We start from the raw sequence: 26,931 nt of genomic DNA on the forward strand, positions 1-26,931 counted from the left end.
CTTCCTCTCGATTGGCTTCGCATTCTCGGCCGCAGTCGTAAACAACGGCCTAGGGCTAGGAACAAACGCTGTCTGCAAGGTCGCCATGAGGCTGTGCATCGTCTTCTATGCCGGCAGTAAAGTGAGCATGTGAGGCGGTCCCTCTTAGAGAGATCATGGATGGATTGGAAAAACTAATTCCCGGCTTGGTGGGTAGGTATCTCTTTCTCGTCGAACGAGCGCACGCCCTACGAGCACCTTACATGACGCGCTATCGTGATCCGTTATGGCTATACAGCACAATTGGCATCGTAGTGAGCCTCGGTACCATTGGATGTGTCGCGTTCATCCTACCGGTGTTCTGGATCTCCGACGATGGACGTTGCCGCATTGGTGTCAAGCGATACACGGGCATCCCGCTCTTGACATGCGATATTGTCATCAACGTCTACCTCACGCTTGTGTTTGTTTACCTCTTGAGCCCTTTGGTCAGAGGCGGCCAGACCTCGAGCGCCAGTTTCCCGAGCCGTTTAGCGCTGTGGATCGGCAATATTTGTAGTCAGACAAAGAATAAAGCCACGCCGAACCTTCATCGATCAAACGAAGTCATGGCAAAGAAAGTTGAGACTCTACTGTGGAAGACTTTCTGGGGAACAGTCATTGTTATCGTGCCGACTGGCGCAAATCTTGCCTCTCTGTGCATCCTGCAGGGAAACGAACTGGCCTTTGTCCGTTGAGCTCTGACTGAACATGAAGGCATTCACTGACGTGTTCTGGTGGCGACAGGTCTGCTATACGATTTGCACGTTGGATGGTACTTTCACCACCAGCTTGCTGTGAATCTGGCTAACCGAATGTCAACAGTCACGTGGGCTGCTGTGGTATTGCACTGGCTCACATTGGCTGGTACCGACGAGAAAGAGGGCGGTTCTGCAGCGTGAGTAACGAGCCTTTCATCTACTCGTAGCTGACATGCTGTAGGCCATCGGCACGTCAAAACACGTGTCCGCAAGTTCCACGACCTGCAGCACAGCCTCCGATGCGAAAGAATACTTCAATGTCGGACCTTTCCTTGAACCTCTTTTCGGATGATGCAGACAAGGTTGACGAGGGAAAGACTCCAAGCAGGCTAGGTCTCAGCAAATATCACACATCGAACACGCTTCATCGGAGCCCCAGCATACGTTCGGATTCACAATGGAGAGACTCTGGTCATTCTACTCTGGTATCTGTCCCCAACGATATCGTCTGACCAGGCTGGATGAGGTCAAAAGTCGGAGTCCTCTTCTTCGATGATGGCTTGTGAGAGCAGACCCCGCCTGCGAGGCCCAGCAACCTTTTTCAACACCACGGGCGTCGCACTCGGTGAATGGTCGATGGGTTCCTCCCTCTTCACACGCCGCGCAGCCCTGTACTCGGCGGCTGTTCTTCCCTGTTCAGTCTCCTTGGGCACGATGGGTGCGTCGATTTTAAGAGTTGATGACAGAAATCTGAAGATGACAAAGATGATGGTGCCGGTGATGCATCCTATGAGGCTGGCTGTTCCGAAGTAGACATAGAGTGTCTTTATAGATTAGTATGGTAAAGATTATGCGCACTGGATCAGGATTGAATACCTCTATCCTCTCCAACCACTTGACGCTAAATGGGATTGATAACACTCTGATGATTGACTGCCCGAGGTGGATGAAGGGTAGCAGGACGAATGTGATGACGTTGTAGAATGGAAGTAATAGGATGACGACGAGATTGATGATTTTGTTGATGGGAAACCAAACGACGTGTGCCAGCTGCACAGAGATGCGTGCGACGACTGAGAAGACGGTGCTCGCGTCCATATCCGCGCGGGCAGATGTGTTGACGCGTTGGTGGTGGACGGGCGCGACTCACGATACAGGGCCGACTGCCCCACGATAGGTGTCATTGGCTCGTGCATTGAGCTATCGGCGATGGGTGCAGCCATGGAAATGCTAATCCCTGTGAGGCGCTGCATGCAATCCAGCGGCCGGGGCCAGCTCCAGCTTCAGTCCTGTAACGTCGCCCTCGTGCACATCCAGCGGGCGTATCCATGGGGAACCAGAATTCGCGGTCGACGACGCCGACGTCGAACCCGGCCTCGCCCACCAACAACGTGACTGCATCACATGGCCACGGGCACGGCAATCCCAGCGGCCACGGGCACGAGCGACCCCAACACCACCACCACCTGCCGCACCTTCACCCGCCGCACAGCCAGCACCACAGCGCCCGCCGCCGCGAGTCGATCCAGGCGCTGAGTGCGGCCAAAGCCCCCGCGGCTCCCAGCGTGAGCCTCGTCGACGCTGAGAGCCATCCCACGTCGGCCCGCCCCATCTCGCGTGGGAGAGCGCAAACCGTGGGAACTAGCACCAGGGCCATTACCTCGCAGCTGCAGGCCGCCCAGGACCACTACAACAACACCCAGGCCCGCAACCACTCGGCCCACCACGACGCCGCCATGGGAAACGAGCAGAGCAGCCAGAAGGGCGCCCACTTCCGCAGCAGCGACAAGGACAAGGACAAGCAGGGCCATGCCGCCTCCCGCGATGCCACCCCGCCGCAACCAGCGCCTGTACCCGATGCAGCGCCCATCGACCCAGCGCCCTCGACAGAAACCTCACCCCGCGCGCCCTCGCCCACCGCCCCTGTCGACGTCCCCTCCACCCTCGCATCAACCTCCTCCCCACCCCTCTCCTCCGCTATCCCCTCCTCCCTCGACCCAGCCTCCGCCTCCGACTACCTCCCTCCCGCATCCCAATTCTCGCGCCCCCCGCGCCTCCCCCTCCCCATAGAAGAAGAAGTACACACCCCCGGCAGCCCCATCATCTCGCCCCAGGAAATATGGACGCCTGTTCACGAGAGCGATGCCGATGGCATGTTGCCGCGCAGATCGAGTATGCTGAGTACGACGACGGCTGATGATGAGGATCTGGGCGAGGAGTTCAAGGGGCCTGGGCAGGGCAGGCCGACTGTGCCGACGCTGATTGAGTGGGAGGGGAGTGGGGAGAGGGTTTATGTTACGGGGACGTTTGCGGGGTGGAATCGGAAATATAAGTTGCATAGGAAGTAAGTTGTTTCGAGTTCTTGGGGTGTCTCGGGCATGATTGGTGGGACAGTCATGCGCCTGGCTAGAACGGTGGATGCAGGCAGACGTATACGAGGGTTGCGCCTCGAACTCGATTCTGCATCTGCCGCCTTCGAGGTTACACCACACACCGACAGTACTAACATCTCCCAGCGGCCCCAGCAAGAAAAAGGATGCCCTCTCCGCCTACGTCTCCGTCACCCCAGGAACCCACCACCTCACCTTCCTCGTCGACAACGACATGCGCACAAGCGACAAGCTCCCCACCGCCGTAGACTACACCAACATCCTCGTAAACTACATCGAAGTCCCCTACCCCGAACTCACACCCCTCCCCGCCAGCCCCCCAGCAAAAGACGCCGCCGCCGCAGCCACCGACCCCCTCGATGCCGCAACCCCCGTCCAAGAACGCGAAGCCCCAGCCGGCATGTACCCACCCCAAATCCTACCCCCGACCCCCGACCTCGACCCGGCCTCCATCACCGCACCCCCAATCGAACCAGCCAAACCCCCCGTCCCAGAACCAACAAAGAAATACCACCAAAACATCCCCCGCTACCTCCTCGATCTCGATGCGCCAGAGGAATCATCCCGTTTCGCACGCGCAAACGCCATGACGAATAACCTGCCTGCGCCGCCCTCCCTCCCTGGTTTCCTCGGTAAGAGTATATTGAACGGCACGACGCCGATGAAGGATGATAGCAGTGTGTTGATTCATCCGAATCATACGGTGCTGAATCATCTGGCGACGAGCAGTATTAAGGATAATATTCTGGCTACTAGTGCTACTACGAGGTATAAACAGAAGGTATGTGAAATGAAGAGTTTGTGGGGGAAGTGGATGATGGGGATGCATGCTAATTTGTGGATAGTTCTTGACGACGATTATGTATAAGCCGAAGGAGGAGCATGGGGAGGTTTATTAGATGGGGGGTGGATGTGCGGTGGTGGTGGTGGAGGGTTTGCGCCTGGTGTCAGGGGGTGGGGATGGAGGGGAAGAGATAAAGGAGCTTCGGCTTTGGCTACATGTGTTTCAGGGATGGTACAAATGTTTTTGGGTCTCCAGAGTTATTCGGGGCTGATTGGGAGGACAGCTTCGGCACGCAGGTCGAGGGTGTTATCAGGAGTTTTCAAGGCGTGTTCTGGGAAAGCATATGTAAGCGGGGCTGGTTTATGAAGGTTTACGGTTTCTTTGGTTTGTTATGGTAAGGTCAATACCCCATAGTGGTAGCATTTCTTGGTGTATATACATATCTTTGCCAACGACTATGAGTATGCAGTGTTCATGCTGGGTAGATCTGGTGGCGAGATGTGATGGCGAGGGAAGGCGTGAGACAAAATGTGCTTGACCCTCTTTCCACCACTTCATTTGACTTCATGCTCAATCTACACGATGCACGTCGCTTACATGCAGATTTCGCGAGCTATCTCCATCGGCAAAGTGTCCTCTACGCTCTTGTGTGAACGTCAATCTTCTTTGTTTATTAATGCCCACATTTCAGAGAATAACACAAAGCTCGTCGGTCGCTCGGTCATGGAGTTTGTTGAGGTGAGTGATTACGTCGTCAAGACCCTTATACCGAGAATTTAGCTGTCTACGACATCAGCATAGTACCCTGATACTCAAAGCAGGCGGTCGATGTGTAAGGGATGAGGTGAGGATGATATATTGAGAGGGGTTCTAAAGACGGTGTCTTCCCTGTTGTGGCATTGCGAGGAAACGTTTCCTCCTTCTTCATCTCAGTAGCCAGCACTGAACTCCTATCTTTTGTACCCTACAGCAAAGCGGGATACAAGACGGCAAGACATCGTCCTACATCACCCTACCACTTCTCTCGTCACAAGCACCGCACTCACTCGTGAGTCAGTGAGCGAGCAACCATGCCCCGACGCAACACCTCCAAGTTCCGAGCCGCCGCAGAAGAAGACTTCGCATTCCCCGCCACACCATCCGCATCCTCACCTGGTCTACCCAACGCCAATACCACCAACTACACCTACACTCCCTCCCCATGGCCATCTCCATCCTCCTCTTCAACCTCCATCCCCACCCCCTCCCACTTCCATGACGCACCCGAAACACCCACGTCTTCACCACCGCCTCCCTTCTCCAGCACCGGCAAGGCAACCAACACCAACACCAACAAACCCTCCAACACCTCCGCGTCCAAAGCAAAGCACGCAGCGCCATCCTCTCCATCTCCACCAACGCCCTCCCGTCTCCCTAGAACCGTCAATGTCAAGCCCACTCCGAACCCAAGCCCCAGCACAAGCACGAGCAACCTCCTCTCTTCCCGAATCGCGTCCTACGAAGCACGCACCGCGTCTGCGCGCTCACCCACGCGCGGTGCGGCAAAGGGGCGGAGCACGTCTGTGGATCCGACGTTGATGGGGTTTGGCAAGTATTATGATGCTGCTACGAAGAAGTTTTGTGTTGGGAATGGTGAGGGGGGTGATAGGGACATTGAAGAAGAAAGTGAGGATTTGGGGGAGAGGCGGGGACGTAGTCAGACTATGATACGTGATACGGTAGAGCAAGAGGAGGAGCACGTTGTATTGTCGAAGATACCGTCTGTGGCTTGGCCTCCGGGTGTGTTTCCTCCAGGTTTCGAGGCGGGCAATCGACGTGATGCGAAGAAGCTTCTGGGCGGAGAGAAGGATGGTGTCGTTGCAGTCAGTCCCTCTGTCGCGCCATCTGATTCCTGGTTCGCGTCGCCCGATGCCGGGCAGGAGGAGGAGGCGAGGGAGTATTGGGATGATGTGTTGGCCCATGTGAACGAGGCGGGTGATGATGCGCTTCGGGAGAAGAAGCAAGGTACGTGCTCTCGCATCCTTCCTCCATGTATACTTCCAGTGTGACGATACTGACGAACGCCATCTCACAGTCCTGGGCTACCCCTCCGACAACATGGACTACCACCGCAGCAAGATGCCCGCCCGCAACGAACACAGCGAGCCAACCGAGTTCTCAGAGCGAAAAGCCAACAGAGACAAAGTCATGCAGGTCCTGATCAACAGCGTGTACCCCAAGCACAAAGTCGAAGGCGGAATCTTCGACAACACCGAGGTCTTGAACGAGGATCGTAGGAAGCGGGCAATCTGTATCGATGATCCAGATGCCGACGCATCTCCGCCGCCCACGTGTGACCGCTGCGAGTACGTCACGTTGCCGCTGCACGAGCGACTGAGGAACAAGCTGCCTTCGCCAAGTGTCTTCACGCCCTGGACATACCGGTCAAAGTACCACGAGCTTCGAGCTGTTGAGATGGCTAGTATGAGCCAAGATCTTCCACTCAAAGATGACTCGCTCAAAGCAAGAGGTATGCATTACGACAGCAACAGAGCGGTGCTTGAGGCGGCGCTGGAGGAAGACAGGATCTTGAGGAAAGAGCCACACGTCGTCGATGCACTCAGGTGCCACTACGGCCACAATCTCAAGGCACCAGGAAACATGTCGTGTGGAACGCATCATCCGCGAATGATATCCGATGTCGACACAATGCAGTACTTGCTCTTGGGGCAGCAGGAGCTGAGACGCGATATTGAGCGCCTCGAGTGCGTGAGGCGTGCTGTAGGCACCTCGATCTCGACGGTGCGTTTACTGCCGACCCGCTACCGTGGACAGGCCAAAGGAAAGGTCCTAGGAAGAATGACGGCAGAAGAACATCTTGAAGAGCTCGCGAGAAAGGCACTAATGGTGGATGACAACATGTCCGATGTGCCCGTGGATGAGCCGTTTCCAGTCCAGTCTGAGCAGTACCGTACCTCAACCAGCCTTGATACCATTGTGGAGAGTCCGCCCAGAGCGCGTAGCATGAGCGTTGGGACAGCACTTTACGTGACTGAAGAGTATACCCCTTTCGTCGAGCAGCCGAGACCACGTCAAAACGTTACGTCGCGATCATCCTCAGTATACAGCGGCAGTGCTGCAAAGACCAAGAGGAGTGTTTCCATCCCGCCCGCTCTGCCTGGACTATCAGAGACCAGCGACGCCGGAGAATGTCTGCCTCGGGAGAAGGATCGTGCGTCTAAAAGGATTATGCAGAGTATCCGATCATTTCACAACCGCGGTCGGTCTCGTCCTGCGTCATCAGCCGGTAGCGAGTCGAGTCGTACGGGGAGGCGCGAAGAACGTGGGAGGAGGGAGGGTGTCGTCACCAGTCCGACCCGGCAGGACGAGGAGAGGTATCCCAAACGCCAGAACATTGTGCAGCAGTGAGTGATGGAGTCATTCCACCACCTGGCCGCGTTCATCTTGGAATACTTCTTGGACGACTGTTTCGGTGGTCTTTATACTGCGTTGACATCCGGAAAGCAGTATAGCAGTCGATATGATGAATGGCGTACACGTGTAGTGGCAGTTCTGACGGCGTTTCAAGTTGGAATGAGAATGGTGCTGTCCACGATGGTGTGGCATGGCTCCATCAATGGCGGAGCGGTTGCGATCAAACATGGGTTGGAGGTTGACCGTACTCAGACGTCCGTTTCGGTGGACTTTTGTCACGGCCAGAGGGCGATTATCGTCAGTTTAGCCGTAGTCTGCGCCTATCTATTAGTAGATAGTCCTCTGAATCCGACCGCAAACATACATATCAAATCTTGCCAATATCATATTGCCTGTCTTTGTGCAAAAGCTTCCGACTTGATGACCGAAGTTGGTCCTAACCCAGGATATCATCGCTTTGATATGAGAGGTATTGACCATAGTCATGACATCGTTAGTTGGCAGCGAGTGAACCGAGACACCAGGCCCAAATGAAGCCATGCAGGTACCTGATATCAGCACGTCTTGTGATGCTGACAAGCAGCCCCAACCCAGACAACTCTGTCAACCACAGGATGTCGTCCATAGTAAGCGCATCGATCCACCGAATGCGTGTGGTAGATACATCCGCAAACAGGAAACTTCTCGACTACTCGAATACACATACTGTGGGGCTGGTGTTCGGACCGATGGCAGTGTCGTCTTGAAATAAGTTCGCGCGAGGTATGTGGAAGGGAACGAAAAGATACATGAGTACTCCAAGATATCGCAACGACGGCATATAAAGGGAATTGTTGACCCTTTGGACAGGTCGCAACATCCGCGACGACCCTACTCTGTAGGCACCGTCTCGAAGCCCGGGACTAGTGGGATACGATCCTTGCCTGGTGTGAAGCATAACGGTAATTCTTCCTTCGATGCGCTTAGCGGCCATGTCAAAAAAAGCTGATCAGCGTCGTCAAATCATCAAAGATAGTAGTGAGAAACAGTCTCATTGGTGCCGTGACACTCTTCCACCGGCCGCAGACACCCGCATACGAGCAAGGAGGAAGACGGCGGACACGAAGCCACAGAGCAAAGCCTCGTAGTTGACGTCCAGGTATACTTCTTGGCTACCGAATGACAGTCCAGGGACGCCTGCTGTGATCCTGGTGATGTCTCACCAGAGCACATGGCTTCGCGGTCACAGGACGGCTGGGGCTTGTGGTTCGTCCGGAGGGAGCAGAGCTGAGATTAGAAGACCAGAAGGCAGCAACGTAAGTGCGCTACCGGCGGCATCCGTGCTGTGAGCACGGGCTGACGACGATGCTTCTCTCGTTACCAGAGGAAAGTGCCGATGCTAACTCAGACATTCCAGTGCCCAAAGTGCGCGGCGTGCGGATGCATGCGGCGTAGTGGCAAGAAGGATTCGTACGTCTCTCGATTAGCATCCTTGTGGATGAGCAACAAGCTTCGTGGTGTCGTGTGTGTGCAGGGGGTCACGATGTCAGACGCGACGGAAGTGGCATGAAGCACTGACCACCCGACGTCAGCCCTAACTTGTCTTACTAAGCGAAGAACTACCTTGGTAACTCCAACACTTCCGAGGTCATCCATCACATTGTTCTTCATCTATAATCCTGAGATGCCGTGTCTACCTCCGCCGCGTCATCAGTTGCTAGAAGCTTCTGGAGGATGCAGCTGGGAAGCATTTAGTAATGGAGGAAGCAGCGATGCCCTCCTCTCCGCGTTTTGTAGTCGCCAGGAGGGCTAGAAACTGGCATTACTATCCACGGTATATCTAGTAAAAGAGTTGTCAACAATAGCATTGATGTAGTCGGTACGGGGACTTATAGAGCAAACCTTGCCTGCTGATCTGCGAAGTATGTACGTACGTTCAACTATTGCTTTTGCGACTAAATACTCGAGAAGCGGATAAATTACAGAAACATCTATTCGTAAATTCGTAAACCCCATCCTGTCATCTCAGACCAGCTGCTCTTCCTCCCCCAGCCAACTAGTACACATGCCGCCACCCCCTCTCAACACCCGTATGCTCACTCCACCCCTCCGCCTCATCCAACCTCCTATTCAAACTCTTCGCCCTCATCTTAACCAGCGTAGCACTCACAACACACGCCGCGCATCCAAAAAGAATCAACCCCCCACCCAACCGATAAAATGGCTCCTGACTCGTCGGAAAGAAGTACGGGCTAAACCAATGACTAGTCTGACTAATGCAATTCGCAATCGCAATGAGCGCCGCCTTCTTGCTCCTAGGCGCGGGGACAAGCGTCGTCTCCCAGCTCAATTGCAGGTTGAGGCCGGAGTAGGTGCCGCTGATGAGCAGGATGAGACCGACGTAGCGGGCGCCGATGTTGAGGGTGCCGATAAGGGCGGCGCAGCCGACTGCGGACATGACGATGGGGAGGACGATGTGGTAGTAGGATTCTTGGAAGCGGCCGGATGTGTATGCCATTCCGCAGGCGAAGGCATAGGCGATGGCGTAGGGAGGGGCTTGGACGAGGTAGGTGGTTAGTTCGTCGAAGTGGAAGGTCTTCATGATCTGTTTTCTTGGGGTTAGCACGCGGAGGATAAGTAGCACAGTGGTGCTGGACATGGGGACGTACCGATGGCAGGAAGTCCTTGAAGCTTTGCGCTGTTACGAGGGCGAAGTGCATCAGACAGAAGTACCAGGTAAATGGATCTGCGGCTGCGGCTTTGACACCATCCCACGTGCCGCCGACGCCCTCGTCATGGCCGCCGTTGGACACTTGAACGCGGTACATGGCCATTTCGCTCTCTTCCGGAGTCAACCATTTGGTGTTGTGCGGCCACGATGGAAGCAGGAAGTAGGCACCAGCGGCCACAAGAATAGACGCAGCGCCTTCGATGATGAAGAACCATTGCCATGCGTGGAGTCCGAGAACCTCGTCCATGTTTGTCAAGATGCCGGCAGCCAAGAACCCAGACAAGATATTCGACATGGTGTTTCCGGCATGCCAGATAGCCATACGCATGGGGTTCTCCTCTTTGGTGTACCAGGAAGATGTCACTGTTGCCCGTCAGTTCCAGCTCATTGAATGTGGGTCTAATGCACGGGAACATACTCAGCGTGATACCCGGGAAGAAAGGTGCTTCAGACAAGCCGATGAAGAAGCGACACACGGCGAAGCCAGCTCCACTGGTCATTGCCGGCATACAGATTGTGGCTGTACTCCATGCCATCATCATGGACGGTAAAAGCCATCTTGGGTCCGCCTTTGCAAGCCACAGGTTACCGGGAAGTTGGCCAACAAGATAGCCGACGTAGAAGGTTGACTGTAGGTAGAGGTACAAAGTTAGCGTAAGCCCTCAAAGTCATCATGTGTAGGGGTAAGCTTGCGGTGGTGGGAAGAACATACTATACCCGTATTCCAAATAGTGTCGCTCATGTGCAAGTCCTTCTGTAGCCCAGCCAGGCGTGCATTGGACACGTTGATGCGATCGAGGTAGCTAGATTTGGTAAGCACAATGATGCAAAAGTACGCTTCGGAAATCTTACTTCATGAGAAACATGAGTGTGATGCATGGCATGAGTCTCCAATCAAGTCGTTTGACAAGTCTCTTGTTCAACGCATCCATTTGTTCCTGGCTCAAATCTCTCAATGTTTCGAAGCGAGCCTGAATCTGCTGCGGTGTGATGGGTCCAGATTCTGGAGCTACCTCCTTGAACTCAGCACCTGCCATCTTCTCGTCGATGCTCGTCATCTTCTCGTCGGTGTTCGTCATGTTGTTGGGTTGAGTGCGCCGATGACCGAGCTGTGAATTGATGATGCATCTTCACGACACCCACCTCGTCGTTATATAGACAATCGGCCATTTGAAAAGCCTTTGCACGATTGGCCGCGGGCTATCTCACGGATTCAGTTGCCAAAGGCGTCTAGCAAGCATACCAAGGGTCTAGAGAGGAGGCTAAGAATGCGAGCAGGCCTGGGGAATGCGGGGCCCCAGGAAACGGCGAACCATGGCAGTGGATATGCGCCACTGTCAGTCCCCGTTTGGCAACTAAGGCTGGTTCCAAGAAGCTAGAGCGAGGGGATGCCGGTGCGCGAAGGATCTCGGAGCGTTGTTGACACGCCATGCCTCGAAGCGAGCCCTTCCTTCCCGCGGGTAAGTCGAAGCCGCATGCGTTGCCGCGGGATGTGTAGGTAGCCCTTGCCGTCCCGCGGCTGGACGTTAGACTGCGATTGCCATGGGGTCGCCCTCGCATGACATTGCCGCGGGAGATGCCAGAGCGTCAGATGCGGCATTCGTGAAAGCCAGGAGAAGATGCAGCGTTGGCCACGTGCGATGAACGACGTTGTACCAGCCCGTCGGTTATCGGACCAGATAAGGCGCTCAAAGTGCCCCACCCTAGCACGTCGGATCGTGCACAGTCAGGATTATTCCAATCTACTATCACAATACAACAAAACGCAACTACTCTGTTGAAGGCCATCAAAGCTATGCAGCATAGCGCGTCTATCCACAGTTGTTTGATCATAATATCATGTGTAGTCCTTAGTTTGAGCCCAGCGGTATGCGGTTTGATACACAACATTGGTAGTAATAATAATGGTATATCTATCGTAACACTAGACGACATGGAGCAAAGCAAGATTCCATGGATATCAATCAACGCCACTGAAAACACCCGAGGTCTATAACGATGACGGAGTCATAAGAGCTGCGAGCTTCTCATATACAGTGAAAACTATGCCGCCACTGAAGACCAATCGACCCAGTCGCATGGTACTTCCACTCCAGAACCCGCGAACACCAGCGTGTTGCATAACGCTCCAAAAGGCCTCCATTGTACTCGCGCCTTGTGCGCTCTGGGCGCGCGTCTTGATAGTATCGAATGGCTGTGTGGCATAGACAGTAACGGTGCCGGCTATGGCACCCAGCCCGAACGTGACGAAGCTATTCTGCGGCAAGTTCTTCTGGCGCGCGACATCCTTCAAGACATTGTAGGAGCCCATGCGGACGGCAGAGGTGGCCGACTGCTTCATCGTGGTGGAGACGAGTCCGCGGTACAGGCCAGGCAGGCCGTGAGTGTGCAGGATCATCTGTGTGGCGTGGAAACCCCCGCGATAGCGCGCGGCACTGGTGCTCTTCGCGTTGTCGATCAGGGCCGTCTTGACGCGCTCCGTGGGCGTGACAGCGACGATGCTCTCAACGCTGCCGGCCAGCATTCCTGCCAGCACGCCGCGTGCGGGAGACAGTACGCCATGCTCGTCGGCGAGGCGGTTCCGGATCGAGTCGAAGGAGAGGAAGCGCACGCCGGCTTTGAAAGCGGTGCCCACTATCAGCGTGGAGCAGCCTGTGTAGATGGCGCCGACGCCATGGGTGCGGGCGACGTGAGCGACCACGGCGAAGGGGTTCTTGGAGCCACCACTGCCGGCCTGCAGTTGGGCGCGCGTCTTGGCAAACTCGAAGGGATAGGTTGCTGTGGCCTCGACGCCGCCCGCGACGGCACCGGATAGCAGCGAGACTAGAGCGGTTGGGGTCTGTTTCTTCGCGGCTGTGGAGGCACGTGACTTGGCGGGTGCGGGCGCGGGCGACAGGGTGCCGACGTCGACGCTGGGGGGTGCAAGTGTTGCGCTCATGGTGTGCGATGCCGGCCCCGAACAGCCATGTTGCTATCTATATCTTCGCACTCCCGTCACCATTCCCGTCACCACTCCCGTCATCACGGCTACCCGTCTGGCCTACTATGAGTGACTGACGCCTCCCCGTCTGAACGGGCCGGACACGCAAACGGGCGGCCGAGTCATGCACATTAAGCCGCAGGAGGAACGTAAGTCATGGCACAGTCGAGTGCAGCGACGTGTGAGATCAAGCGCAGTGCGGAGCACCCCACGTGCGTCTGCGTCTCTAACACCCTGCAGGTGGGAGAGACTAGAGGCGGGGCCTAGGCAGAGCCTATCACGCAACGTTGTAATAGCATGCTAGGTCATGAACCAATATGCCGCTCCGGGAGACGGACCCCGATTTCGAACGTGAACTCTTCGAACAAGTCAAAGCAGCCTTCAACGAAAAGTACGGGTGTTTACAATACTGGCTCCCACTACCGCTCATCCTCGTCGATGAACAAGCAGACCCACCACTACCATGCCATGAACCCGCAGAGGAAACCCTGGCCATCAGCGCCCACACATCCGCACGCATTCATGCCCTTTACTCGCAAAGTGCCGCCGCATATGCGTTAGTCCAGAACCCGCCCACCAGCATCGCCCTTAACATCGAATTCGAGACACAAAAGTTCGACACAGACGACCTAGAATATCTCGTATGCTACCACCACAGACACCACTCGCGCCGGCTACAGCTGCACAACCCAGAGACACTACCCGATCTACCCTTCATAAGCAGCCTATCCATCAGATCAAGTTGCGGTTCCGACGCCGACACCGCGAGAGACATACGGCCTCTATCTCCCCTCGTACCACTGCAATGCCTCGTCCACCTGCCAGCTATCCAAGCGTGGACCGCCCGCTGGTTATGGGAAAGGCCAATGCCTTCCGCCCTTTCGAGCAAGGTGATGCGCGAGCATTGGACCTGGCCGTGGGAAGGTCCCTTACGAGACGCCCGCCACGAGTTCGGCGCCGCCATCATAGACCAGGAGGAGCACCTCTGCGGCAAAAGGATCCCCACCAGCCTGACCAGAGCCGCACTGCATTTCTACCCTTTCTTCTCACTCCCTAAACATGATCAGTCCATAGCCCGGCCCAACCTGATCCACCCCGCAGACAAAGACCCAGTCTCCATCGGTCTGCGCAACCTCGGTGCCCAACTAACCCTATTCGACATCCGTGCCATGGTCACTCCCGACCTCTTCCCCACTCCCGACGCACCAACCCCGCAGCAATGGTCACAAATGCGGCGCTTCAGACTGGAATTTCATCCCTTGCGTCCAGACGGGCGGTGGTACTTCATCGGTCCCCGAGGCGAGGATCCTCACGACTCTGAACATGGCGGGTACAAGATCTCAGACACCGAACATTACCCCCATGAGATCGACCCAAATGAGTGCGGAGATCTTTGTGCGCAGTATGACTACGAAGTCACCGACGGACCTGAATACGGTGTAAACATGTTCCGCGTCCAGCCCTGCAGAGAACGCATCGAGCCGCTGCTTGCGGCGTTTGCGACGTCGCTGACTCGCGACAATATGCCGGATCTTGAGGACGCGGAGATGTTTACGCACCTGTGGTGGCACCCCTCGGACGAAAGGGAAATAGAGGATTATGGTTTAAGGATGAAGAAGGGGCATAGATGGGGTGTCAAGTTCATTGCTGGGCGTGGTAGTGAGACGCAGAAGAACGGCGATGCTGCTGCAGCACCAAGACCACCGGTGGTGCAGTGGCAGGTTGGCGACTGGAGACCCAGCGAGAAGGTCATGAGTTTGTATGAAAGACTTGGACAGCAGGAATGGCTCGATCTCGAATGGGGTAGGTATAGAGATACAGCGGTGCACGACCTACTGGGTAACAGCCAGTCTTCACCTATATAGTGGGGCACACATAATATCGAATAATCTCTACATCCCGATCGACTTCAGCAAGGAATTGAGCCAGGACTTGAGAATCCCTCCCAGTAAATCACCACATCTCCAACAACACTAGCAAACACTGCCATATGAAGAAGTGGGGTATCTAAATTCCTTCTCCTTTCTACGAATAGAAGAAAAAGGAGAAGAAAAAACACGACATGTGCATGCAAACAAGAACACAGCCGTAAGGAAAAAATGCCAGCGAAAAAGCGCGTGGCTGATAAAACACTCGATCCAGTCGTGACTGTCGTAATCCTCCGCAATCAAATACAACATCCCATCCCATCCCTTCCTGTTCCTGCTCCTCTTCATCTTTGTACAATCTCTTACATCCACCCGTCTATCTCCTCCTCCTCTTCGCACTCCCGCCCCCACCCGTCCCCCTCCTCGTCTCATCCTCCACCTCCTCCACCGTCGCCGCGGGACTAGTACTATTACTACTCCCCCCACTCCCTGCACTCTCAATCTTGCCCACGCCGTTCACATTCCCATTCGCACCCGTCGCATCATCCACACCGAGCAACCCAGGATCCTCTCCACCAATCCCATTCGCTTCATCCGCAAAATCAAAGCCAGCATCGCCGTTCGCGGGATCAACATCAAACGGCGTACTGGCATCGAATGTGAAATCAGGTAGACCACCGCCATTGGTATTGGTGTTAATCCCGTTTACGGTAGCTTTTTGATCGGGGGGATTCGCGTCTGCGGTGAAGAAATCGTCGTCGTTGACGAAGTGGCCCATGTTGAGGTCGAAACCACCGGGTTCGCCGAGGCCGCCGTCGTCGCCGGCTGCACCGCCGAAATACCCGTCGTTGCCTTCGCCAAGTCCAGAGATCTGGCCTGTGGGGGATAGAGGTAGGATACGCTCGTGGATGTGTTGGATTTTGCTGTTTTGCTGGTCGGACAACTTTTGTAGCATTTCTAGTTGTTGCTGCGTCGCTTGGTACTGCGCTAGATCACCCAGCAAGCGGTCCATTTCAGGCGGATGCGGGTTGGTAAGCGCGTTGTTTGTGTTTTGGGCGGAGGTATTGTTTACGATCTGGGAGAGGACATCGTTGCGTTGTTGTGGGGTGAGAGGGACGTGACCGTCTTGGGTTTGGTAATTTGATAAAGCGGCGGCGTAGTCGAAGTCTGAAGGTGGGGGTTGCGAAGTGCCGGAGTGGTTGGTTGCTGTGGCGTTGGCGTTTTGGATGGCGGACATGATGGCGGAGTTGTCGGCTAGTGGGTTTAGGTTGGAGGCGGGGTCGGGTTTGACTTGGGAGGGCGTGATGCTGTCTCTGGCTTGTTGGGAAAATGGTGACGACTGGGACTGCTGGCGATTCATCGATACTGAGGGCCTGAACACTGATTGTCGACTGCCAGGCCGTGTAATGGGGCTAGCGAGTGGCCGGGCTGTTGGGCTCATGGTCGTGGCGCGGCCTGTCGTCGTTGGAGCGAGGTAGTCCTGGTTCGGAGCTGGCGCTGGTAAAATGGCAAGCGGTTTCTTGTTCCTCTGCAATTGCGGCGACTTTTGTGCTTCCTGCATGGGATAGTCGTCGACGTCCACGACATTGCCGTGGTGTTGTTGTCGTGCCGCGGGGAACATGTCTGCCAGATTCATATTCGCATTGCCCTCTAGACTCCTATTATAGAAAGTGGCGAGGAATGTCAAAATGGCATTGATAGAGTTCTCGTGGCGGTCGTGCAGCGCTTGGAAGGATGTCGCTCGTGAGTACAACTCCTCATTCTGGCGTTTGATCTGGGTAAGGACATTGGAGATGAGCTTTTGCTGTTGCTGGAGTTCCCTGACTTCAACCCGCAGGCTGTTGTACTCGGATCGCGGGATCATGGCCATCTGCTCGTTTCCTCTGACGGCCACTTCTTCAACATAGCCTCCGCCCCCTGTATCTTGAATGTACTTGCGGTCTTCGTCGCTATCGCCCTTGTTTTCTTCGTCCCGTTTCCGCTTCGGTCCGGTAACAGGATTCTTCGGCTTCTGGATCAGCCATAACAACTCTTGTCGACCGCGCTTGAAGTATTTGTTGTAGTACTCGCTAGGTGCTTTCGCTTTTGTCTCGCTGGCTTTCATCGAATTGTCCGAGAGTCCCACCTTCTTGTGGAAGCCGTACATGTTCAGTTGCCGTACGAAGGACGCGTAGTTGTTGTGCTTGAACAGCTCGGGTATCAGGGTCCTCGCAAATTCGTCTTCGTCGAGCACGATGAAGGAATTGCCGTCGTCCGACCAGCGAATGAGGTTTTCGTTCTTGTTGTTATCGAGGAAACTGTCAACGTCAGTCAGTGCCCCGGGTACAGTCTGCAAAGATACTCACCTGCTCAACTTCTGCACAAACGGCGGGATCTGTTTCCGCTTCGCCTGTGCATCCTTCTTGGCAATAGCCGCCTTCTGCTCCAGCTCCTCATCGTCATCCACCGTCTCCCACTGTTGCGTCGGACTGGCAAATCCATCCCATTGATTCCGCCGTGGCGCAGGTGCAAGTTGCTGGTTTGTGTTTCGCCGTACCAACTGCCCCGCCATTTCCGCGCCGTCGTTGTATCCATCAAGCGACACAACGCGGCTATGGCCTCCGCCCATGCTCTGGCCGTTATAGTCGTACAGCGGCGGGTCGGTGAAGTTCATGTCTGCGCCAGCCGTAGGGTCGTTCCAGTTCATGTATGAGTCGGTCGCGGGGATGTCGTGCTGGTACGCCTGAGTGGGAGCCTGTGGTGAAGCACCCGGCGCGCGCCGCTTGCGGTTCGACATGAGTGCTCGCGCGCCTCGTGTGGCTGGAGCGAGGGAGATGTTTGATGGGTGCGTCCGCTGTGTGTATCCGGTGATCCCGCCGGCCTGAAAGATTCTTCGCGGGTCCTCGAGCGCGGCTATCAGCCTTGTCAATTCCGTGCAGGTGCGAAGCCGTGGAAGTGCGAACTGACACTCGGAGTCAATGATGGAGTTTAATCGTAGGCCCTAGGTCGCGCGATTCCGTCACGATTATGTAGCGGCGCAGTCCAGATTGTTGTCTTGTTGTCGCAGTTTTACTACACCACCGGGTGATTGTTCAAAACAGTTCGTTGACTCGCACAAAGAATCGGGGGGTGTTCCAGCAAAGGGCGCAAATACAAACGCCTGGAAGGCGGTTCTGGAAGGCAGCGGCGTCGTGATCAGGAAGGGCGCCGCGAGGCAGACATTCGGCGGAGCAAGATGAGTCGGGTCGTTTAAGTTTTGGTGGAGAAATCCGGGGTACCGGCGACCAATGGGTGGGCGGGCAGGCGATGGCGCTGTCGAAGGGTATGCGCAACGTGTTCAGATGCGGCGGAAGCCTGGAGGCGGGCGGTTGGATGGCGTGCAAGGCAGCGTCGGCACTGTCGCGTACGAACGCTCACGATGAGATCAGTAGACTTCACCGCACCGCCAGCGTCATTCGCTTAGCCTCGCGCTAGCATGACTCGCAACATCGTCTGGGTCCTGTCAGTAGTAGTAATGCTAACGTCCACTTTTCGACGCGACCTACAGCATCCTATTCATACTCACTTGCAGCTCTCAACACCAGTCTGGCAACGACATAAGGGCGTCAAAACTCTGTCATCCCGCCACCCGGCCACGTTGACCCATGACAGCCGGCATGATTTGCATTCGGCCCGTTTGAGGTGGAACGATGGCATTTCGCCTTGAATTCCCATGCTTTACTACAGATTTCCCATATTATTTCCCGATCAACAGCGCCCCTCATCGAGATCCATCCTGCCACCAGTGGTCTATCATGCCAGGGGCTCAAACGCTGAATGGTGCTGGCTTCCGTGCAGTTGCTCTACAGTATTCAACCATGCCTCGGATTCCTACCTAGTAATCTTGACAGCAGATGCCTCATACATCATCCGATCGACAGTGCATCTTGTCGGGATCTAGGGCAGTGCAAGCAGTTGACCGTCGCAGCTCACACCTGAATGAGATGGCCATTACCTCCCTCCTCCGCCCCCACCCGCCCAAGCTTACGACGTCCAACAAGAGACCTTCATCCCCTCCCCCACCCATCCGTGCCTTGACCTCCCCTGCTTTACGACAGATCTCCTATAATCTTCCGATCAACAGTGCGTCCCATCATGATCCATCCCGGCATGGCACTCCTTCATACCAGGGACTCCCCATCGAACGTTCTAGATATCACCTGATTTGGTATAATGTTTGTTGACTCGTACGTTGCAAGATAAGTAACGTGGTGTCAGATCGACTCAACAGCCAGGGTATAAAGTCATGTGCCACGCGGTAGTGCTGTGGATGGGAAGGCATCTCCGGAGAAGTGAGAAGTGTGAATTCGGATTGGCTGGAGAATGGAAGCGAGTGGCCCGAGCAATCATACACAGAATGGTGTATCGGACATGAGCGATACTCTGGCTTTAAGATTTCCATGCAATCGGGACAAAGTCCCTACACCAATTTGTAATACTTCAACAGGCACCCCGACTCCGAACACTGTGTCTACAACACATCAAACAGGCACCCGCATCATGGCATTTCGCACATCAGTTTTTACTACTCGATCGCTGCACCAGCCACGAATACTCAAGATCACGGCAATGTAACATGAATATTGGAAAAGGGTACTGGAAAAGCGAGACTTCCACCACCACCCCACCTCCTCCCCTCCGCCTCCCCCACCCACCCAAGTCGTTGCACTGATATGTAATACTTAACAGGCACCCAGACTCACAACACTGTGCTCGAAACGTATCGACCTCGCAGCAAGAACAGCACGCATATTCACCTGACCTTCTTGTTACTCGACTGTCGTACCGGGTACAAGTAGTGCATCCTAGAGCAATGCATTCAGGATATAAGAGACTTGCTTGGGGACATCGGAGACACCGGAACTTGATTAGTAAACCTCAGTACAGATATCAAAGACGAGCCATAATTCGGAGATCAAGTCAAAAATTGCACACCTTCCATTACAATCCTGTCGCACCACCTGGGGGCCAGCACTATCCAAAAGACTATAATAATAAAGAATCGCGAATCGAAAAACGGAGAGGAGGGGAAACGACAGACAAGAAAAAGGGCGATACATGAAACAACAAACTACGACAACATGAAATCCCATATGTTCATGATTGAATAAGATGCTTTTTTGCTTTGCAACAACCCAATATGCCAATTGTGGAATTGAACGGATGGATGGATAGATGGAGGGTGGAAATGTTTGGGCAGTGGGCCCATATGGGAAAGTTCTGGATCTTCTTGGTGGTGTTATACTAATGTCTTATCTTTCTACCGTTTCGTAGCATCATTCTTCGTATGCATCGTAAAGGTTCAATCCAGGGTGTGTGTTTGGCGTTGGTAAAGTAGCGAGGGCCGAGGGCGGTTCAAAGGCCGTTAAAGACGTTCTCGTGGTCGTTCATGGGGTGGCGCCATCGCACGTTTCGTTGATGTGATAGAAGGAGTGAGGATACGTGCGTCGACATTCATTTTCGTCGTTGCGTGTTTAAGCTATTGGCCTACGAGGATTTCGACGTTGGATTGACTCGACAGCTCATCGCTGTTGCGGTTCTGATGGCCGTTTTGGCGGGGGCGGCCGAAGCCCTGGCCGCGTTCAGGGAGGGGTCCACGGGGTTGGCGCGACGGACGGTCGTCGTAGTTTGTGCTGAAGGAGCGGTGGCCGCCAATGGGGCCAGGCGCATCCCAAGACGTCATTTGGCGCAGAGCACGCGGGCTGCTGTTTTGCGGGTAGCCGGAGCTGAGTTGCATTCGGTTCATTTCGCGCTCGAGCAGGCTGTCGTCGCGTTGCGACATGGAGCCCGTCGTGGGGGTGCCGTTGGGGTTGGTGGAACTACCACTGTAGCCGAGTCCTTCGAGCGAGATGCCGCCTGGGCGGCCGATGGGGTGGCTGGCGGTCGAGGGCGCGGGCGAAGGCGTGTAGGAGCGGAGGTCGGCGTAGGACTTGGCGCCGCGGAGGTTGGGCACTGCGTTCAGGCCGCCGGGGGAGTCGGGGAATCCGAGAAGACCTGATGGCTGCCTGTTGAAGGCGTTGTAGAATCCACCCTCGGCGCGCACATCGCTGAAGTCGGTGGTTGCTGCGCGGTTGAGGTTGCGGCGAGGCTGCTCCATGTGGTTGCTGGGCATCTGCGGCATCGGGGGGCTGAGGCCCTGGTTGTCGTGAACCTTGAAAATGTGCACCTGTCGCTGTTCGCCGGTGCCCTTGGACACATGCGCGAGGCCTAGCTGGTGGGCTAGAGTGTGGACGGTGCGGCGTTGGAGAGGCGCCAGATTCGGGGGGAACGTCATGCTGTCGCGCTCCTTGGTCTCCTTGAACAAAAGCAACTGCGTGTAGAATTGGAGCACTTGGGGGTCATTGAGGTCGACATCTAAGTAGTCGTTAGCAATGTTCCCGTCATATATCCCGTCCGCAAACATACCAACAGTCTTTGATGCCGATCCAGCTCGCATGGCGGAAACTGGCGATGGCGATGTAGCGGGCATGTGCGAGGCAAGGGAGCCAAACGAAGCCTGTGATTGCAGACCGCCGCCGAGGGGCCGGTGCTGCTCCTCGAGCTGTCCACGACGTTCACGCTTCTCCCGCTCAATACGCTCCCGCTCAGCCAATGGCAGCATCTTCTTGTACTCGACACGCAGCTTCCGGCCGTTGAGCTCAAAGTGGTTCATCGACTCGATGACGGCGGCCGTCTCCTCGGCGGTGGTGAAGTTGGCAAAGGCCAGACCCCTGAAGACGCCGTTGTCGAAGTGGTAGTTGAAGGCATAGGGCAGGGGTAGGCGCAGTTCCGTCATGAGGGAGACGAGCTGCTCCTTCTTGACGGCAAAGGGGATGTTCTTGATGACGATGGCGGTGGGGATGAGCTCTTCGTCGACGTCGTGGCCGTAGCTCGTGTTCTGCATGGCGCCGAGGTTGTTGTTGCCTAGGGCAAAGCTAGGCAGGCCTTGGGGCTGCTGGTCCATCCATCCCTATAAAGTCAGTATTGACTCCATCCATCTATCGAGTGTCGGGTGTGCTTACCGATGGGAGTGCGCTCCGCCCTCCGCCGCGCTGTTGCGACTTGATGCGGGCCTGCTGGGCGCCCCCGAGCGAGCCCAGGCCCTGGTTCTGGGAGAAGGCGTTGGTGTTCCAGCCCTGGGGCGCGCCCATGTCGTAGCCGTAGGCGCCGGCGTGCATGGTCTGGTTGAGGCGCTCGTAGTTGCGCGGCTGGTCGTACCTTTGGTGATCGTCTTGCGCGTACATGGTGTTGGGCTGTTGCTGCTGGACCTGCTGGTAGGCGTCGAACTGGCGAGAGGGCATGCGGTGCAGGGTGCCAGAGTGGGGCTGGTTCCGTTGGGCAATGGGCGAGCGCGACGTCGACTGGTCGTACGCCGACGAGTACATTATATGTGTGCGGCGAGGGAGGGCCGGGGCGGTGTTTGGGTGCAGAGCAAGAAAATTAACAGCGGAGGTAAGAGTAGCACGTGGTCCAAGCTCGTAATGTCGTGAAATGAGCGGAAGGCGGCCGTCGCAAACAGGTCAGGTCGGATCGGAGGAGAAAAGGGGTCGGCGTGAGCTCGAGCTTGCGTGGTCGAGGTTGGCTGGCGATGGTAATAATCAGGGATGCCTGGCGGACCCAGCGCAGTCGTCCCCTTTCGAGCCGCACTTTTCGGTGGGACGCGAACAACAGGCTAGCAGACGTCAGAGGGCTTCAATATCGCTAACACGCGACCGGGTGGATGCGTAGCTGGCTGGATGCGACGACGATGCCCGCCGCTTGGAAGCAAAAGTTGTCCTGACACCCACTAACGGCGCGGGGAGACGGCTGCACACGTGCCCGCGACGACTGAGGGCAGCTGTTTCAATAGTCTCGCGCGCAGCGAACGGCTGGCCAGGTCAGGAGTCAGCGACTTATCCATCTTGATTGGCTGACGTCCATCGTAAACCATCTCCCGCTGCACTCTGCCTAGGTCGTGTTTGGTATTAAGTTGTGTATACGGCTTGTTCCTCCCGCCGTCTGAGGCCGCTACCTCTTCGCCGCCCTCTACCATGACATCTCTCTTAAAATACCCTCGTCCGCACAGATGCCCTGGCCAGAGCCCAACACCTCCCATTACTCATGCCCACCATGTCTGCCCACGCGCCACATCACCGCCCTCCCTGGACGGGCCAGCCTCACAAAAGGGCGACAGAGGGATGGCCCGGCGTTCTGGAAGTCGCCAGGTGGCGGGCCGTAGCGTTAGCTCCCTGCCAATAACGTGGAACAACACCAACTCAGCTTTTCCCTTCCATCAACGCCTGCCAGAAGTGTCTGCTGTCAACGGCGTCGAGACAGGCCAAATCTGCCCCGTCGTGAACTCGAGGGACCTGCTCCTTTGGCCAGAATCCTCCGAGACGCTCGGGGTGCATGATGAGCACACGCGACGTCGTCAGCTGCACCCTGCCACCGGTAATCTCCCCTGGTACGGTTCATCGTGCTGCACCCCAGATGTGCAACTGGAATAAGGCTGCATATTCACTGCCATCGCTTGACACTGCTTGTTCATATTCTATTGTGGTCTACACATAACTCTGTATAATCTCCATCCACGCTGCGCAGTCCACGCCGCACAGCACACTCACTCATCTCATTTGACAGACCCTCTAGAAGCTAGGCATATACTCGGCCATGGAAGACGATCAGGGACGGCTTCCCGCTTTTATCAAGTTTCCGACTGGCTGAGCACAGCAGATGTGGTTTGTAGGATCGCTTAGCCTGCATGCATAGCTGATCATGTGAATCCGGCCACTGGGCCGAACACCACTCTCGGGCGCGACGTCTCGCCATCATCCCTTTTCTGCGGACTGGTTACGCGACAGACATCGTGGCTGTGCTTACATCAATTGCATACCCCTTCAGTCCTCAAAGTCGAGCAGCCGCGAGAATTCAGTCTCGCCGACGCGTCGGAACTCGGCTCCTGCTGCAAACTGCCCACTTGCTTCCCACGCTTGCATGGTCGCCTGGTCGTATGGCCCATTAATCTCACCTTCTGGTGCGTTGAGCCAGTGGAACTCCCACTGCACTGTCTCCGGGTTCGGGTTCTTCCAGTCCTCTCCAGTCTCACGCTTGTACTGCCGCATGATGGATTCGCGGGGGAGTTCGTAAATATCCTCGACGCCGCGATCAGACAGCCGACTGGCGCATTCGGTTATAGAATCAATCACCTCCTTTGCCTGGATCGCCGCAGCATCCTGCGATGGATCTGAATCGACCTCCATAGCCTGACTCTTCTTCTTCTTGGCCCAGTTCTTGGCTGGCTTCTTCGGTGCTGCCTTGCCGTATCGCACGAGAGCCTCCATGGGCGTCTCGCCAACGTCCAGGTGCGTGATGAGGGTCGATAGAACGTCGCTGGTCACGATGGAGTCTTCGGCTCGTTCTCGTGCCTTTCGCTCGGCATCCAGCTTGTCCTGCGCCTCCTTTGCCTTTTTGATGTCCTTCTTCGATATGCCATCCAGCCACGAGTCCTGCGCAGCTTCGGGGTCAAAGGCCTTGCGCACGAAGTTTCCGGCTTCGTCAAAACGACCCTCTTCCTGCTCGGCGCTCATGTTGAAAGCATCCAGCTTAGGCGCATGCTTCTTCTTGCCACCTGCACCTATTTCCTCGTCGACGTCGGAGGGTACGTGGTCGCGCAACTCGTCATCTCCCTCATCACTACTGCTCTCGACTTCTTCTGTTCTGCTCTTCGGACCCTTGGTGAAGTCAACAGCTACGTGACCCCCAGACTTGCTGTTCGCTTCCTGGCCTTCGATCTCGGCATCGTCCAGGAAGCGCAACTTCTTCTTTTTGGTCTGATCTCTCCGCAATCCCTCGTCCATCTCATCGTCTTTGTCATCCTCGGCGAACATGTCGTCGTCATCGTCCTCTGTTTTGGGCGGCTCGTCCTTGTTGGGTCGGGCTTCTGCGCGCGCCTCGAAGTTCTCCGTGGAGCTATCTGAGTCGTAGCCGTCGATGTTGACTGCGTTCCGCTTGATGCCTGCGCTTTTTCCTATAACGTCAGCCTCGAGAGCAGGATCTTCCTCATCCTCTGCATCCGGAGCCAGCGTGGAGGGGTTGCGCGGGTCAAAGCGGGGTTTCTTTGTCGAATGCTCGTCGGCGTCCATGTGGTGGGTTCGCGTGAATTGCTCGCCAGCGCGCTTCGGTCGCGCGGGGTTGTATGTTCCACTAGAGCTGGCCATGATGATTAGCAACGTTGCGCGATATTCTGGCGTCGAGGTTCGGCGGAGGATGAGCCCAGGCGGCCAGGCAGTGACGTCGGACGCGATTAATTTGAAGCTTGGGCCACGACGCGCTAATCGGAGTTTAGCGGACTTCTCACTGGCTCAAACGGCCCGCTGTACTGCTGCCAACCACGGTCGTCATCCCAGGCCTCTCATCAATACGTATTACTTCTACCACCTGCCCGCCGTTACCTAACAATACCTGAACCATTCACTGCCCTCTAAAAGATCATCTGACTCACTAATCCCGCACACTTAAAATGGTAAGTGCGACCCGACCACCTTCTTTGTCCTACACTCACCACATACAGTTCAACCCCAACTTTTACGACCAAGACGATCCCATGGCCATGTACCAGTCCCTCGCCGCACGTCGCGGCGGCGCTCCTCGACGCTTCGATGAGTACTTTCGATGCTATCCCATCGTCATGTTGCCTGGCCCGGAGCGCCACGAGGCAAACCACGGCGGCAAAGTGTTCCTCCCTCCGAGTGCTCTCGACAAGCTCACCAGGCTGCACATCACATACCCTATGCTCTTCGAGCTCATAAACGGCAAGGCGGACGGAAAGAAGACGCACGCAGGTGTGCTGGAATTCATCGCAGAGGAGGGCAAGATCTACCTGCCATACTGGCTCATGGAGACACTCCAGCTGGAGCCCGGTGACCTGCTACAAGTCAAGTCGACCGACATCCCTCTCGGCACCTTTATCAAGCTGCAACCACAAGATTCCTCCTTCCTCGAAATCTCCGACCCCAAGGCCGTGCTCGAAAACGCGTTCCGCAACTTCTCGTGTCTTACAGTCGGCGACATATTCACCTTTTCGTACAACGACAACGTGTATAGCATAGCAGTGTTGGAGGCCAAGCCAGAACACCCAAGCAAGGCCGTCTGTACCATCGAGACCGATCTGTCAGTCGACTTCGCTCCACCAGTAGGCTACCAAGAGCCCCAAAGGAACAGCGGCACAAGCACACCGCGCAGTGGAAAGGGCGTCATGAGCGGCAAAGGCGGCACACTACACGCTCAAGGCACCATGGCAGATGCTATCAACTACGCTGCCATCGCACCATCATCGACGACCGCAGCCAACGGAGCCAAGGCCACTTCCTCAAATTTCCTCACCACCGGTCACAAGCTGCTCAAGAAGGGCAGCAAGGCGCCCACCCCGCAAGCGTCCACCCCCATCGCGGGACAGTCCTCAAACCCGCCCCCGACAGTACGACGCACCAACGGCCCGCAGCCGCTCAGACTACCACCCAACAAACTGTTCTTCGGGTACGAGATCAAGCCACTCAAGGGCAAGGAGGAGGAGGGTGAGCAGAAGGATTCGAAGCACTTCGAAGGGTCTGGGCAGTCTCTGCGCAAGAAGAAGGGCGACAAATGAGGTAGATACCCGGTTTGATGGAACTTGCGAATACTCAGAGAGCAGCATTATGTGGCGCTGATAACGGGTACTGGGATAAAGACATGGCGTACGGCGTTTGATACCTACAATTCTAGTCATGTTTGGAATGAATGAGGCACTTATTTCCTCCCTCTCTTATGGTGTTCATCTCTGCGTATATGGATAATTCGATAACTTGCAGAGATGGTCCCCACGTGCCTAATCTGCAATTAAACATTTCTCATGCCGTATCTGCATCCATCTTTTCCCTCATTATTCTCCCAAACACACCTCACTCTCCAAATACGTCAAACAGCACAAGCATGAATGGATGCAAGAGGATTGTATCATCAATGAAATTTTCTCGCTCAAGATAGACGATCAAGTCAAGTGCTCAGCGCATATCCACCACCAAAGTAAATCCGGCAGAAGCAAGTCTGTCTCGC

The 26,931-nt window shown here is 55.6% G+C and overlaps 10 protein-coding genes across 10 annotated transcripts; 4 read left to right on the forward strand and 6 right to left on the reverse strand.

Moving 5' to 3' along the window:
* Positions 1-1,246: 1,246 nt before the first annotated feature.
* J4E78_003689 (uncharacterized protein) lies at positions 1,247-1,817 on the reverse strand (the record flags this gene model as incomplete). Its single annotated transcript, XM_049364326.1, has 2 exons — positions 1,247-1,543; positions 1,596-1,817. The coding sequence occupies 2 exons, from the start codon at positions 1,815-1,817 to the stop codon at positions 1,247-1,249; spliced, it is 519 nt and encodes a 172-aa protein (XP_049223404.1).
* A 638-nt stretch (positions 1,818-2,455) lies between these two features.
* J4E78_003690 (uncharacterized protein) lies at positions 2,456-4,008 on the forward strand (the record flags this gene model as incomplete). Its single annotated transcript, XM_049364327.1, has 3 exons — positions 2,456-3,063; positions 3,236-3,890; positions 3,955-4,008. 3 exons carry the CDS (start codon positions 2,456-2,458, stop codon positions 4,006-4,008), a joined length of 1,317 nt encoding a protein of 438 aa, XP_049223405.1.
* Positions 4,009-4,963: 955 nt separating this feature from the next.
* On the forward strand, positions 4,964-7,301 carry J4E78_003691 (uncharacterized protein; the record flags this gene model as incomplete). The annotated part of the gene is made up of 2 exons (XM_049364328.1): positions 4,964-5,897; positions 5,968-7,301. The coding sequence occupies 2 exons, from the start codon at positions 4,964-4,966 to the stop codon at positions 7,299-7,301; spliced, it is 2,268 nt and encodes a 755-aa protein (XP_049223406.1).
* Positions 7,302-9,342: 2,041 nt separating this feature from the next.
* J4E78_003692 (uncharacterized protein) lies at positions 9,343-11,096 on the reverse strand (the record flags this gene model as incomplete). The annotated part of the gene is made up of 5 exons (XM_049364329.1): positions 9,343-9,891; positions 9,956-10,380; positions 10,436-10,646; positions 10,730-10,820; positions 10,870-11,096. The coding sequence occupies 5 exons, from the start codon at positions 11,094-11,096 to the stop codon at positions 9,343-9,345; spliced, it is 1,503 nt and encodes a 500-aa protein (XP_049223407.1).
* A 911-nt stretch (positions 11,097-12,007) lies between these two features.
* On the reverse strand, positions 12,008-12,955 carry J4E78_003693 (uncharacterized protein; the record flags this gene model as incomplete). Its single annotated transcript, XM_049364330.1, has 1 exon — positions 12,008-12,955. One exon carries the CDS (start codon positions 12,953-12,955, stop codon positions 12,008-12,010), a length of 948 nt encoding a protein of 315 aa, XP_049223408.1.
* Positions 12,956-13,314: 359 nt separating this feature from the next.
* Positions 13,315-14,862, forward strand: J4E78_003694 (uncharacterized protein; the record flags this gene model as incomplete). Its single annotated transcript, XM_049364331.1, has 1 exon — positions 13,315-14,862. The coding sequence occupies one exon, from the start codon at positions 13,315-13,317 to the stop codon at positions 14,860-14,862; it is 1,548 nt and encodes a 515-aa protein (XP_049223409.1).
* A 379-nt stretch (positions 14,863-15,241) lies between these two features.
* Positions 15,242-17,641, reverse strand: J4E78_003695 (uncharacterized protein; the record flags this gene model as incomplete). Its single annotated transcript, XM_049364332.1, has 2 exons — positions 15,242-17,162; positions 17,211-17,641. 2 exons carry the CDS (start codon positions 17,639-17,641, stop codon positions 15,242-15,244), a joined length of 2,352 nt encoding a protein of 783 aa, XP_049223410.1.
* Positions 17,642-20,362: 2,721 nt separating this feature from the next.
* Positions 20,363-22,247, reverse strand: J4E78_003696 (uncharacterized protein; the record flags this gene model as incomplete). Its single annotated transcript, XM_049364333.1, has 3 exons — positions 20,363-21,237; positions 21,289-21,832; positions 21,885-22,247. The coding sequence occupies 3 exons, from the start codon at positions 22,245-22,247 to the stop codon at positions 20,363-20,365; spliced, it is 1,782 nt and encodes a 593-aa protein (XP_049223411.1).
* A 1,491-nt stretch (positions 22,248-23,738) lies between these two features.
* J4E78_003697 (uncharacterized protein) lies at positions 23,739-25,058 on the reverse strand (the record flags this gene model as incomplete). The annotated part of the gene is made up of 1 exon (XM_049364334.1): positions 23,739-25,058. One exon carries the CDS (start codon positions 25,056-25,058, stop codon positions 23,739-23,741), a length of 1,320 nt encoding a protein of 439 aa, XP_049223412.1.
* A 302-nt stretch (positions 25,059-25,360) lies between these two features.
* J4E78_003698 (uncharacterized protein) lies at positions 25,361-26,485 on the forward strand (the record flags this gene model as incomplete). The annotated part of the gene is made up of 1 exon (XM_049364335.1): positions 25,361-26,485. One exon carries the CDS (start codon positions 25,361-25,363, stop codon positions 26,483-26,485), a length of 1,125 nt encoding a protein of 374 aa, XP_049223413.1.
* Between the last annotated feature and the right edge of the window lie 446 nt (positions 26,486-26,931).

The sequence above is a fragment of the Alternaria triticimaculans genome (assembly GCF_023758025.1).
Source record: "Alternaria triticimaculans strain BMP 0046 chromosome Unknown scaffold_4, whole genome shotgun sequence".
In the NCBI taxonomy this organism is placed as follows: Eukaryota; Fungi; Ascomycota; class Dothideomycetes; order Pleosporales; family Pleosporaceae; genus Alternaria; species Alternaria triticimaculans.